General features: G+C 36.5%; 1 protein-coding gene across 14 annotated transcripts in view; it reads left to right on the plus strand.

Annotated features, from left to right (window-relative positions):
- The window catches only part of GRM1 (glutamate metabotropic receptor 1), a 178,855-nt gene that overhangs the window by 127,402 nt on the left and 37,223 nt on the right, over positions 1–14,230 (plus strand). For all 14 annotated transcript variants that reach the window (XM_085216980.1, XM_085216991.1, XM_085216982.1 and 11 more), the window contains one exon: positions 10,273–10,519. In XM_085216980.1, coding sequence (XP_085073106.1) covers positions 10,273–10,519 — 247 coding nt within the window. The remainder of the gene's footprint in view (positions 1–10,272; positions 10,520–14,230) is intronic.

Here is a 14,230-nt window from a genome sequence, read left to right on the forward strand (position 1 = left end):
GTTGTAATTGAATATCTGTAAGGGTATCTGACTAAAAAAATTCATTTATTATGGTGAAGACTCAAAAGTCATTTATTATGGTGAAGCTAGCTAAATATTTTCAAAACCTGAAAATATTTCTTTAAATTTTTAAGTGAGTTTGATTTTGAGTGTGCTCATTCCTGCCTCTTGTAAGAGTAGCAGCAACTCATTATCTGCTAGACTTGTTCCAAATAACAGATATGTTAAGAATAGTAGTTCTAAATATGTCTTTAATGAAGTGTGCAAGTAAGGCAGCAAGGTTGCATAGTTACCTGAGGGAAAGGGGAAAACTGAAGGTTGAATTTTCTTTTTTTTTCAATTGTTTCTTCACATGTCATATAGAAAATGTTCTCTGTGAAATCCTGCCTTTAGAGAAACGGGATCTGTATCCAGGATGACACTGGAGGAAGAAGTTAGCTTAATCAATTTGTAAAGAATGCAAGAAAAACAACGTCACTGCAATTATAACCAATCATATTTAAATGGTGCCTGAGTCTTTGAGAGCACTCTGAGGGCATTTGTAGAACACTGCAAAATCTCAAAAAAGGGCTTAGGGAGAGTTTGTGAATGGACTGAGAATGATAGAAGAAGATATAGAATATGCAGTAGCAGTAACAAATCGAATTCCCTGTTATCATATTTCCAAGCAAGGGAACAGAGGAAAAGAATTGAAACAAACAAAGAAAAAACTGTCAAAGAGTAACTTGAGATGGGGGTATTGCAGTGCCAGATTGGAATATGGCCTGTTCAGGATCAGACAGGGTAAAAGCCCTCCTTTCCGTTCATGCCATTTTGAATCTTCCATTAAAATAATCATGTTATTGCCTACATCCTTCAAACACAAAGACTGAGCTTTGTTGGCATTAAATTTTAGCTAACGAAAAAATAAGATGGATATCAGATGCTATATCTGGATTTGAAATCAGTGTCTTTGCTGATTACACGTACAAGCCATTCAATCAGGGAACAACAACAACAAAAATCTGCAGGCATATATTATTCCTGTTTATAAGATGAAATATTCATTTCTAATTAAAATAGGATCTGAGAATTAATGACTTGCTGTAGAAGTTAAATAATAATCTCAAATAAATGATAGAACATTTTGTGGTCATTTTACAGGCAGTTTGTATGCAGCCCAGCTTTCAAGAAAAACAAAATTAATCATAATAATTATTTGTCAAGCTCTCACAATAATTACTATGTCTCTAAGAAAGACAATGGAATCACTTCAATTTATCTCCTTTGCTGCATATTTCTGGATTAAACATGTCATTTAATGTTATGAAAAGGCACAAACAGTGTTCTAATGAGAGTGAGAGTAGAATTTAAGGTTAAACTGCTTCAATTTGATAGATTCCCCAAGTTCAGAATCACAAGTAGAATTTTACTGATTTCTAGCTTAAAAATTCGACCGTTCATTACATTTGGATATTTGACCTTAGGTACTAATAAGCCACTGTCATTTCATTCCAGATTCTTGGTCAGTTCCATAAGTCTTAAGATGATAATATTTTATTGCAGAATGAATTTCTACAAGGTAGCAGTGAGATACAGAAGTTCTTCTGACCATAAAGTAGATTAAATAAATCTTTACTTACTCTGTTTATGATAGAACTAATTCCAATCTTCTTCATTAGAATGCACATAATAATGTAAGTTCATAATTTTCCGTACATTATTGCAGCCTTCTGTATAGCCTCAATTTAATGTATGAAGGCAACCCTTAAAAGGATGACCTGTATGTACAAAGTGATGCTTCTTTCAAACCATTTGAACTGATACTGAAAAATGTGACACGTGTTTGCATGGGAGTCCAAGATACAGAAACAGATCCATCTCAAATAGGAAGAGGGTTTTTTTTCCTCTTTTTTTTTTTTCTTTCCAGTCTATTAATTCCAAAATAAAGAAATAATGAAAAAATAATACTTAGACCAAGACCTACATACCACATGCCATACACATTAACTTGTACTGAAAGTTCTCTCCTTGTTGTCCAGTTTCCTGTTCCTCTTTCTTTTCCTGTAAACATTTTCTGTAGGCAGATATCCATGCAGCTTTTCAACTGTGACACTTTCTTTTGACTCTTACTAACAAGTTACAAATGTGTGTGTGGACAGTCTGCAGATCATGGATAACCCTGTAATGGTATGAAGCTCCACCTTGCTGAAGTCAGGCCTCTCTGGAGGTTGCTGACATTCGTTAGTACGATTTTTAGGTACAGTACAGTGTTACATTTCCCTCTGAGTCCTTTTCTTTTACTGCCAATCAACACGAGAGAATAGGCAATGTAGAACTACAGGGGAAGGGATAAGGAAATTCTATTCACTACAGGTCTGTTTCCCTCTCCAGTGACAGGATGCTGCCAACGTCACACTTCTCAAAGGTCTCCAGCTCCTCTCTCGCCTCTCCTGAATCTGGAGAAGGGCTGCAGCACTGCACAATACATAAAATCTCACCCAGACATGCTGTCCTGCTCACCCAAGCGGTGTCATGTACAGTGTTGCATCGGGTACCGATGAGTGTGGCTCTCCTCAGTGAACCTAGCCTATCCCAGCTCAGGGGCCAATAACAGCACAACCAGACTCAACATGGCATGCTGAAAAATGGCGATTTTATTGCATCCTACACTTCTACTTATAGTGTCTCTACTTTGTTACCGCTTCTCTTGGGTGTCACCTACTCTTATCTACTACTGACGTGCCAGGGGAGGTCCTGCCCCGTAACATTCCAAAGTTTCCCGAACGCCTACAGTACAAATATCAGGCATGCCCCCTTTTCTCATTGATGTGAATCTCAGCCAGCCTTTGGGAAATGACAGTCTCATCCCTTGCTTATGTCCTTGCATAAGTAGAAAGGAGATGTAAAAGAAAGCTCTGTGCTCTTTGAGGTGCTGGCACATTTGAACACAGTTTTGTTGTCTCCCACACTGTGAACATGAGTTATGTGCATTATCACGTAGTGTTTACATTTTAAATCTTCTTTTCCTGAAGTCATATGTTTGTGTGAGAGTCTGAAAGTCTGTGGAGAGAAGCAGAAAGGGCAAGGAGGGGAGCTTTGTCTGCTAAGCAAATTTTGTTTTGTGTGTGGTCTGGATCCATGAGTTCAGCATGGCTCAGTGTTGGCAGCACTGCTGATTTCCTTTTCTCCTGCCTAAAGCCTAGTGTCTCTGAGACTCTCTGACCCCTGATTAATGAGTATGCATAGTCACAGTCATACTCAGCTTGCATAGTCATTTCCACTCATAATATTTCAGCTTTACCGTGGCATTGCTGTATTTTTCTATGCCAACCTCATTCTAGAGTCTTTGACGCTAAGCTCTTAAAGCCCTAATGTGCTTACATAATATGATATGGAGAACCAAGAAATTAAAATTAATTACAGATTTCCCTACTGCTTCCAACACACAGAGAGAGACAAAAGGAATACACATATTTTTGAACACTGAAGGACTAGTGATATCCTCACAAAAACAGGCATGAAAGCTGAAGACACAGGGGGTGTATGTGTATAGTGTATCTAAAAAGGGAACTGATCTTCTAAAGTTAGACACCTGGAATGATTGGAAAGCTGTGTCTCTTAATTAATATTTTGAATTAATATTTTGGCTTTCTTTAGCCACTGAATTGTCATCTGTGAAAGAAATGTAGATAAAAGTAAGGAAAGGACAGCCTCTCATATTTATGCAATCTGTTTCTTTCCTGGGAGAGGAAGAGTCATTAGTTATTTGTCTTACCTTACTAGTGAAAATATATAACAACTTGCATGCAAGTGCTGCTGCAGTAAGCATCCAGTTAATGCCTTCAGTAGAGAATCTAGAGGAAAAAAGATGTGAGGAGCTTCTGCTGAATGCCCACCCTTTGAATTGCTTTAACTTCTCCCTGCAGTATTATCTAAGATTTCAGTAAAACAATCTCATTAAAAAGCAGCATTCATCAGAAGTAGCAGTAATCTCTGGGATACCCATAGATTACCTTGCACTCAGAAAGAAAATAGAAGAGTGTCTCAACTGCTAACAGGGATTATCTCCTTACTTTTCGGGGAAAAAGTGCATCAAATATAATTGCATGAATAGAATCTCTTTGCTTGGGAAAATTAAAAACAAAAAAACAAAAAAAACAACACAAAACAACACAAACAAAACAAAACATTTGAAGAATGGAAATCGAACCTTTTTGATTTAATGACATCCTGAAAATGAAGTCTGCAACCCTGAACTCCATTTATTGCTTTACAAGTACTGTACAATTTGAAATGTTTATCAGTGTGTTTTCAAATCTGGTGTAGAATCCATACCAGATATTGCTTACCTTTATCCGCCCCAGTGAAAGATTTCACTATTCTTGCCAAATGGCAGAGCCACCTGCTGTTCTACAGAAAGCACAGCATTGTTTTGTACAGATTAGTGACATGATGCTCAGGAGGCAGTTAGGGAAAATCCCTTTTCTTAAAAAATACATCCTTCCTCACACTTGCCTTAGCATTAGAGTTGCATCTAATCAAGCAAATAGTTCACATTACAATGGGAATCAAGTTCTTCTTTTATCTTATGTCCTTTTGATAGATCTTCTACCATCTCTCTTGTGTGTGCTGTCAGTCAAGACCCTCTCATCTCTGTATGTAGCTGCTTCTTGAACTTGCCTCCCTGCAGCAAAGATACACTGAAGTGGGTAGTGACCATTACATGATCTGCCTTTGTTGGAAAACAATAAAAGAGCTGTTTTCCTGGGGTAGAAACCGTACTAGAAAAAATGATTTAGCATGATGGGATTGTTTGTTGTAGGTTAAATGAAACACTTGCTGTGATCAGTGACAAATTTTTCAGTCTATCATTCTGTCTCATGAAAGTGAATGAAAAGAAATCATATTTTAATTCAGATTGAGACAAAGCCTTTTTATTTCTTATCTGCTTTTGCAGATAAGCCTGGACTAGTAGTTAGCAATCCTGCCTGTGGCAGGGGGGTTGAAACTAGATGATCTTTGTGGTCCTTTTCAACTGAGGCCATGATTCTATGAAAAGAAATAACTTTTCCACAATATTTTGGCAGTCACATTAGCTTGCATAGACTTCGAGAAAAGTACAAGCAAAGCCTACAGCCCTCATCTGTAGTTCCTTGTTCTGGTCACTCGGTAGCATTTCCTGGCTTCACTTTCATAAGCAGGCAGATACAGTTCGAGTTGTTTGGATAACTAGAAGTTAATTCTAAAAAGACAAATTTAGTAATTCCTCTCAATGCTTACTTGATTGTGGGCTGAAAGAGGTGGGTGTTTGGATGTTTTCATAAACAACAGAGAACTTTTATGAATCTAACTTTTTACCTCTGACTACATTTGGACATACTGAGTGCAGCAGAGTCAACAAGAGTCATCAAGAGACGAGGATTTTATTCAGATTCCATTGCCATATAATATTAATGAACAGAATGCATTTGTTTTTTAAAAAATAGTATGAAGAGAGCAAGCCATTTACTGTGCAGGTTGTGAACATATCATGTTTGTACTAATTGCATTTAGAGGCATTATAATCTGTGGTACTTATTTTGCAATGCCTTAAGGTGAAATTTGTTAAATAATTATGTTGTCATCTTTGTTGTTAGATAAGAGATGTTAGATAACATAAACAGTGTGTAAGAATGAAAGAACTGGCAATATTTGTAAAATACCTGAAAGTGTAACGCTAAATGAGCTTAGAAAAATAAGCCTTTTTCAAAATTCGTTTAATAGAATCTTATTTTGGCTCATCATAATATGTTCTTTTTTGTTTTTGTTTTTAACGTTGAATAATTCTGATAGATGAAAAAAAATTCAAAGATTTGATGACAAGAGAGAAATGTAGAATTGGTTGCATTTTCTCTCCTATACATCCAAAGGTAAAGCTATAAGCAGGTCATGCATCCAAATAAAAGAGCCCTAATATTTCCAAGGAGCCAAGTATCCCAAATTTTACAAAATGATCTCAGTTTGTTCATCACTTTTCATGTGCCATTTCATTACCAAAATAATCTGTATAGCTGCTACTTCTAGTGACCGAGATTTGAAATGATCATTCAGGACAGATATTGGCTTTCTGCCCTTCTCCCTGCAAGATCCTATGACACAAATTTGCTGTGGTCCAAATTTGTCAGGCCTTCTGTAATGTGGGACACTGCAAGATATGTAACTTCTGTTTCTTTTTGTTTTTGTTTTTGTTTTTTTTTTCCAAGGGCATGTCATATCACTAGCATATCTCTGCACAGATTTGTACAGAGCCAGATGGACATGTTTGCTCCAAGTCACTTAAAGCAGTGCACATTGAAACTAAGAGAGGGCAGGAAATCTGCATTCCTGGTTTCTTCAATAAGAAGGGAAATTTTTTTGCAAGCCTAGGTGCTACTCTACTAGTATGTAGTATAATCTGTGCTCTACCCCCTGGCATCCTCTTGTGGGGAACACTCATCTCTCTCTGGCATGGCTTTGCACCAGGCTATTGTGCACACAGACCAAGTATGGCAGTTTTCTTTTTTTCAACATTCCTGGGAAATTTAGTCCTAGTTATTTTTCCACAACAATTTATTTGTTTAAATGAGCACTTTACTGAATGTAGCCCATCACCAGGCTGCTGGCAACAAAGCTAAAATCTCATATTGCATACCCAGAAAGCATTTCAATCCTAGGACTGATCACTACAATTAAGGAAGGGAATGTGTACTATTTCTAAGACCTTCAGCCCTTTTTCAGAACTGTCAGAAAAGATGATTACTTTCATAATAGGTCAAATGGAACCAATGCAAAAAATCACGTGACATTAAATGTTCAGTTTGTTTGGAGGTCTGAAAAAAAAAAAAAGAAAAAAAAAAGGAAAAAATATCTGCCTAATTCAGAAATTATCATTTATAATAATTTTATTCAACAGATTTTGGCTTTTATTTTAATCAAGAGTCATCTGTGAACAGACTGTGTTCTTTATCAAACGTGTGTGTTTGTTCAAAATTTACCAACTGGCTAGCTATTGATCTGATTCTTCAACCAAAATGTTTCTGCATTTCTTTCCATTCCATATTCCTTCCTTCCCTAACCTTTCTGAGAACTGCAAACAACAAGCCCTTTCTGCTTAATTTCTTGTTGAGAACATCAGCATAGGTTTTTCTACCTTTACCTTATGTCTCTAAGTTTAGTTCACTTCTAGCTATAATTTTGATAGCATTGTTTTTCTCAATTTCAGTTGATTAGGTGAGATTTGTATGAGTACTCTCTCTGCTCTTAAAAATGCTGATAGCCCCATACTTGCTTCACAGAAAAGGCACTAGATATTAATGGTTGCTTTACATTCAGCTCCTTCTAAGTCCCTGCCTGAAGATAATATTAGTTGCATTTGAGGCACATTATAGTGAAAGGAAAGGCATCACTTCATGAAATTTGTTCTGTCCTTCTGCATCTTCTAAGGCTACTATTTCTAGCAGTGTCGGGAGCATTTTTCTTTTGTGTACAGCCAGAGAGTGTTGTTGTTAAAAAATTATTTTTATTTTTACATAGTTTATCTCTCTTTTTCATCTTTGATAGGATGACTGACAAGAAATAAATAATAAAAAAAAAGAATAAAATGACCCAAAGCTTTGAGGAACTGTTAAAAGGAAATGACTAAAGAAAGATTTGCACTGCATCCAATATAAAAATAAGCATGAAATGTAGGAGACCTGAATTCTTCAATGTCATTCAAAAAGTTAATGACCTAATTTGAGTGACTTCAATTAATCCAGTACTCACATAGCTTACAATTTTTCTTTTCTTAATGAAAACTAAGGTCTCCCCCAAAAATAAAAAAAAGAAAGATAATAAAGTACTTTTCTGTTTTAAATGTTAATATACCATAGTGTTCAGAGTACTTTTGTAGATCAATGAACTTTTTTTTTCTTTTTTTTTTTTTTCCAGAGGATGAGAGGAGAAAGAAAAGTACAAATTTCTCAGTCCAGAGTTCTATTTTTCTCTGTTACTTTTCAAAGACCTTTTAAGAAAAATAACGGCTTTACAGAGAAGCCCTGCACCAAACAAAATATAGTTCTTGCATTTATTAAGCAGCTATTCTATGAAAACTGAATTGAACATTGATTGCCTCTGTTTTTTCTTTGGCTTAACATAATTACATTATCTCCCTTGTTTAAAAAGACCAGTTCCTACTGATTCTCATAAGTGAATTTTTACAAGCTCAAATACATAAGTGTATCAGTAACTTGTGATGGTGAAAATGAAATAAATTTGATTTTGCCAGCTGGAAACTAAGTTTAGGTAAAGCATGACTTCTCATGGAAAATTTACTGTAAAATCTCTTATTTACACATAGGGAAGTTTGTATTACTGATATGTGGACAATTCATTACCAGATTAGGCTTTGCATGTTACTTTTCACTCAAGTATGACTATTTCTGTAAATGCAGGAAAGCAGTCATCTCTGCAATGGGACACTATGTGTTTCAAGCCTCAAAGCAAACAAGATGCTCACATCTAATTGTTCAAAAGCAAATCCTCCCACCATCAAATGTTTATTCTCTTTGGAGGTATGAATATTATATTGAAATATGAGAAACCAAATCTATACTTTGCTGTGTTAACACATACTTGAAGAAAATAGTCTCATTTCAAAACATTGGCAAGTTCTGCTACATTTAAGTTTCTACTTCTGGCAGCCATCTGAACATTTGTCTCAGGAAAAGTATATGGATACTGTCATTATCTCCTGCAAAGGTCACTGATGTGTATGTTTCTATACATTTTAAAAATAATTGAGAAATTAGGGAGGCAACTGAAATAAATTCTTGGGTAAAAAACAGTTGAGTGTCATGACCTATCAGTCAGCGCTTCAGCTATTTGCTACTGGCAGGCTTCACGACAAAGAGAACTGCAATGCTGAGCTCAGGATCTTTCCACATCTCTGTCCTATCAGGATGGAGACCATATTCATTCCCTGCCTATAGGAAGGCAGGAGTGGTAAATTCACAGTGTGTTAGTCCTACGAGACTAATCAGTGGACAAAAGCAAAGAAGCTGAGAAGTCCTTCCAGATCAGTTTTTCCCGAGGATGAACGTAAGGAATGTCTTCATTGTCTAGCTTGAAAGACATACAATATCTTCATTAGGAGAGGAAGCTGCTTTTTAACTTGAAAGTTTCTGTGAACTTGTAGATTTTCCTCTTTTCTTTGTATTAGAATGACAGCTACCTTCTCCAACCCGGGTTTGAGAAGTGTCAGTTAACACCTTGTCTCTCACACATCCTACTTCCCTAGCGCAGACAAGGTGCTACTGTGTCTAAGTACCAGAGACTAGATTGCAAACGCCTGTTAACACCAAGTAATGTGGGAGGCCCACAGATAGCAGCATCTTGCAACTTGGAGCATATTGAGAGAGAATGACTCAGGGGAAGGGAAACAAAACAGAGAGGTTTCTTGTTCCCCCAGCTCTCAGGACCCATGTGGTTTGGGCCTCTGTGACTCAGAGTTAGCACTGACAGCATCCAGCAGCTTGTGACAGGAAACAGGGGACAGCCTGACCCCCACGGGTTCTGGCTTGAGATGCAGCCACAAATGGCACCCTCTGGCAGGGCCTGAGCGTCAGCAGATCGGAACTAAAACCGACACAAGAGGAAAGCCTTCACTGCCTCATTGTTCCTGGTCAGTGGACAGAGAATTGCGTGTCTGCTCATGCTGGATCTTCTAAACTGCAGTTACATAAAATGCCTTTTAGTGTTACAAACTTCCTTAGACTTTCTGTAGCAAACACCAATTGGCTTCTCTACTACTTCAGCTAACATAAATAGTTCCGATAACTTGAGAAGTGGTGCTGGTTTACATAGATTGCTTATTTCCACGGGAAGGACGTTGCTATACTGGCCCTCAAAACTAAGAGATTAAAAAATAATAATAATAATCTTCAAGTGTGATGAAAAATCAAACTTTTAAGAAAGTTGCATCCTTCTGATGCTGAGCTGTTTAACCCTTTTTAGCATAAGTAACATAAGTAAGTGGAATGAAAAATGATAATTCGAGAAAAAAATAGAAAAGGCTGACAATTTCATTAAGCTGTGGTTTTCTCTAAAGCCATTTAGTTTCAGTTTCAATGATTTAAAGATTTCTGACAAATATATCTCTAAATTTAATCCCCTTCTTACATTTTGTTTATACTTCTAAAGCTTTTAAGAAAAGCCTTTTAATCTCTTACCACTTTTTCATATTTTCACATTGTTTTCATGTTTGTAATAATATTTTTATTTTTCCTATTTTAGGTAATGAAAGCCTAGAAGAAAACTATGTTCAGGACAGTAAAATGGGATTCGTCATCAATGCTATATATGCTATGGCTCATGGACTCCAAAACATGCATCATTCCCTTTGCCCAGGACATGTTGGGCTGTGTGATGCTATGAAGCCAATTGATGGCAGCAAACTCTTGGAGTTTCTCCTTAAGTCAACATTCGTTGGTGTTTCTGGAGAAGAAGTTTGGTTTGATGAAAAGGGAGATGCCCCGGGAAGGTAAAGTTTCATCTCGACATATTATACCAGATACTGCGATGTGAGTGTTGCTACTGGTTTGATTTTCTTTGGCTGCTTTGCTAAAGCATGCAGCAAATACACCTTGAGTCAGAAACAGAGTTATCTGGGTGAGTCTTACTAGTAGAAAGGAATAACGATGATAACACATGATAAATTGATAATTACAGCTTCTGTTGGGATAAGAGTTACTGTAAAGCCTGTAACATTTCTAGTGTTTTGGGAGAGGACAGACTGCATCTTAGAGATTTTTGGTATCTGAGTTAGTAATGGACTCAACACCAGGGCTTTTTTATGGATAAGGCCTAATACAAGTGACTGGAGTTTAACAAAGCATTTGCTAGCTGAAATTTTAAAGTTAGGTCTATAAAGCATATAGACCTTTTCCAACTGGAACTCAGCTGCTACGTGTGCTCCAGGACACAAGAGTGCATCCATGCCAGAAAGTATTTAGTTTTGCTTGCTGAACTACTGTGTGCTCTCCTTAACTAGTTTCAAATAAATTCAGCTGTCTCAGAATTCAAAGACAGGTCAGGCAGGATAATTAATTGTGTTTGCTAGAAGGTACTGTGTTCCTCTCATGTGGGGTCCAGTAGATTCCAGACAGTGGTAGTTGCTACTGTCAATGCCCCCTCCTGCTCCTCCCCCCATCCCCCAGAAGACACAGTGTGCACCCAAGCGATGAGAGAGACAGCAACTTTGTGGACTTGGCCATCACCTTGATTTCTCTCATGGAAGACAGCTGACAAATCTTTCCCTCTTCACTTAGGTTTGTGGGCTCTGTCCAACTATTTTAAGTGAGACATCTCCCAGATGAATTTATTTTTATTTAAAATAAATATAATTCAGCTGCTGGTGCATGATTCATTATTAACAGAATTCTGCTCAGAGGTTTCTTCATTTAAGTTACTTTTCCTACTGAGTTATTAAAGTGTTATAAAAGACTCTCTCACTCCATCTTTGGGCTTATTGCATAAATGCATCTGAGTGCCAACACTGCACAAAAGCAGTGCTCTAGAAAACAAGAGTTTGTAGCCTTCAAAGAATATCTGCAAGACACGGTGACCTTAAAGCAACCCTTGTATCTATTCCTACCTTTTGTTATCAAAACTGATGTTCTTTCTATTGCTTGCTGCATTCACATAATAAATGCATTTAAACTGCTTATTACATTTAGAATAAGAAAAAGCTGGTCAATTTGGTCTTGTTTCTCATTGAATACTGCATACTGTAGATTTTTTTTAGTTGAAGTGTAGATGAGCTAGGTCAGATTTTGAAGTTAATGGGTAAGCAATTCCTTATATTCTTACACATACTCATACATTCAGTGCAAATGTATAAATCAGATCTTAGCACATATAGTTTAGATAACACTGAGAAAGTACTGCTTAATATAACTCTAAATTTATTATGCATTTTTTATTTCCATAAAAGCATTTGCATACTTTTGTCTACTTTTTAGATATTTAGATTGATGTTAAATGTAATTTTTCAATTTTAGCTCAAATCTTGTTTATTTTCTTGTCACCTGAGGGCATTTCCACAACTCTCATCATAACAAATAGTTCTTGAATTCAAAATATAGAAGAGATTATATTGTGGTATTTTTTGAATAGGCCAGGATGACAGAATTTATTCCTTGGTTTATGGTATGGTTCTTTTTTTTTTTTTTTTTTTTTGCTTCCCTCACCTATTTATAATTTGATTAGTTATTTTAGGTAATTTTTGTTCATCGTTTATATTTTCACAGTTTGGTTAAGGAAGCTCAATCAATCTTCTTATTATTCATCCTGTAATCCTTGTATCATTCTGTGGTATTTGTGACATGGGTGATATAATGTTAATGAATGATGATGTATATATGCAATGTGATCTGAAAAGCAGATTGGATCTTTGTACTCCAGCAGTAGTTTATGCCCATATGTATGTGACTCAAGAGTCATACTGGTGTTCCCACAGCCCTACAAAGAAAATGTGTTTCTAGGCAAGTGAATATGCCATACCACTGAATGTAACCAAAGATCATTTTATACCTCAGCAAAACGAAAAGCCATACATTGCATACAGCATCTAAATAAGTCAGAGACTGACCAAACTGAAATTGCCTGGTTTGTCAGCTTTTCTATGCCAGTGCAAGGTATCGTAAATATGCAAAAAGTTTTTTTTGAGGTTATGGTACTGTATCATATAAACAAATCAACTCCACAAGATGTAATAAGGCAATGTTCCCTCATAGAAGACAGCAATTGTTAGCAAGATCTGTGAGTTTCTTTGAGCAACAGTCTCTCATAACCCCCCTGTTTACACTAATCACGGTTAGAAAAGGTAGAGATGCCCACAGTTATGTTTTCCTGGCATTCATACAGTTCTCTGTTTTGAATCCCTTACAGCTCTGGCAAAGCTTAACCATTTGTTTAGATAAAACTCTTTACTCTTTTTTTTCTATCTCAGGCTCAATTTATACTTTCAAGCTTTTATCAAAATGAGATTTGAAGTCATGAGGCGATTTTGAAAGGTTTATTTCTTTGTGTGGAATCTTTTCTTTGGAGAACATTTATGCAGAACTGTGAAGCAGAGCTGTATCAGAGGGGCACAAATGCAGTCACTTAACTGATTTTACTGCCTTTAGGAAAAATGACCTGAATATAGCTCTGGAAAATAGACAACACTATGTGCTCCCTCTACTGCTATTAAGAATACGCTTATAAAATTGCTGAACTTTTGACATTTACAGAGTACATCCCATTTACTTTCTCAAAACTAATCATGTCACCTGAATTCTCAGAACAGCAGCAGAAGGAATGAGGGATGCAGGAGTCCACACCACATCCATTTTTGGACCTTTGCAAGGGGCAGAGGACAGATCTATGCATCTCATTACAGAACATCTTGAGGTCTTGTCTGTTCTCATATGTCTACTAGACATAGTAACCTTATGACTACTGTGAAGAAACTTACTTCTCAGAGACAATTTGCATAGACCTCTGGCTGTAAAACACAATAGGACATTTGACAGGAGTTGTCAAATGTGTTTGTTAGATTGTATTCTTCCACTTAAAATTCAAGCTATGTATCAAAGCTTCAAGCACTGTCCTCAACTTGTTAAATGCAAGACTGCTAAGATCTTGTAGTCTTCATACTTTATTCTTTGGCATATAACTCATAGAAAAGGGAACAGTGTTATCAGAAAATACAAGATATATAGGCTTTCAACCTAAAATAAAATCATATCCTTGAATTTTCCAGCTCTTGACTGATGTTACTGTAATGCTACTCTGTGCCTCGTAATATATTTTGGTAGAAAAGAAAACAATCTGTGTAGGCTTGAAAATTCCATTAAGGGAATGTGAAGTTTTAGTAATCTTTTATTTTCCTTCCTGTATTCATTTTCCAGCGCATATTAAGTTGTTTTGTATTGGTCTAATTCAAGGTCACCCTAAAAACCAAGTAGGTTGTGCTTGCTAGAAAGAGCCGTGTACATTCCTGCTCAATTACTCCTGTTTACTGAATCTACATTATAAAGCACCCTGCTGTTACTGCTTCTTGCTATGCTGAAAAAAGCATGTGTTTTTATGTTATTCCTTTGTAAGAGATGGGAAATAAGAATTGTTTTCTATGACTTTGAAATTTACTCCTCCTCTTAGCAACTCCTCAGTTAAGAGCCAGTTGCCAACCACACAGTTGCAGAGCTGT

This window comes from Meleagris gallopavo, chromosome 2 (assembly GCF_905368555.1).
Source record: "Meleagris gallopavo chromosome 2, MGAL_WU_HG_1.1, whole genome shotgun sequence".
In the NCBI taxonomy this organism is placed as follows: Eukaryota; Metazoa; Chordata; class Aves; order Galliformes; family Phasianidae; genus Meleagris; species Meleagris gallopavo.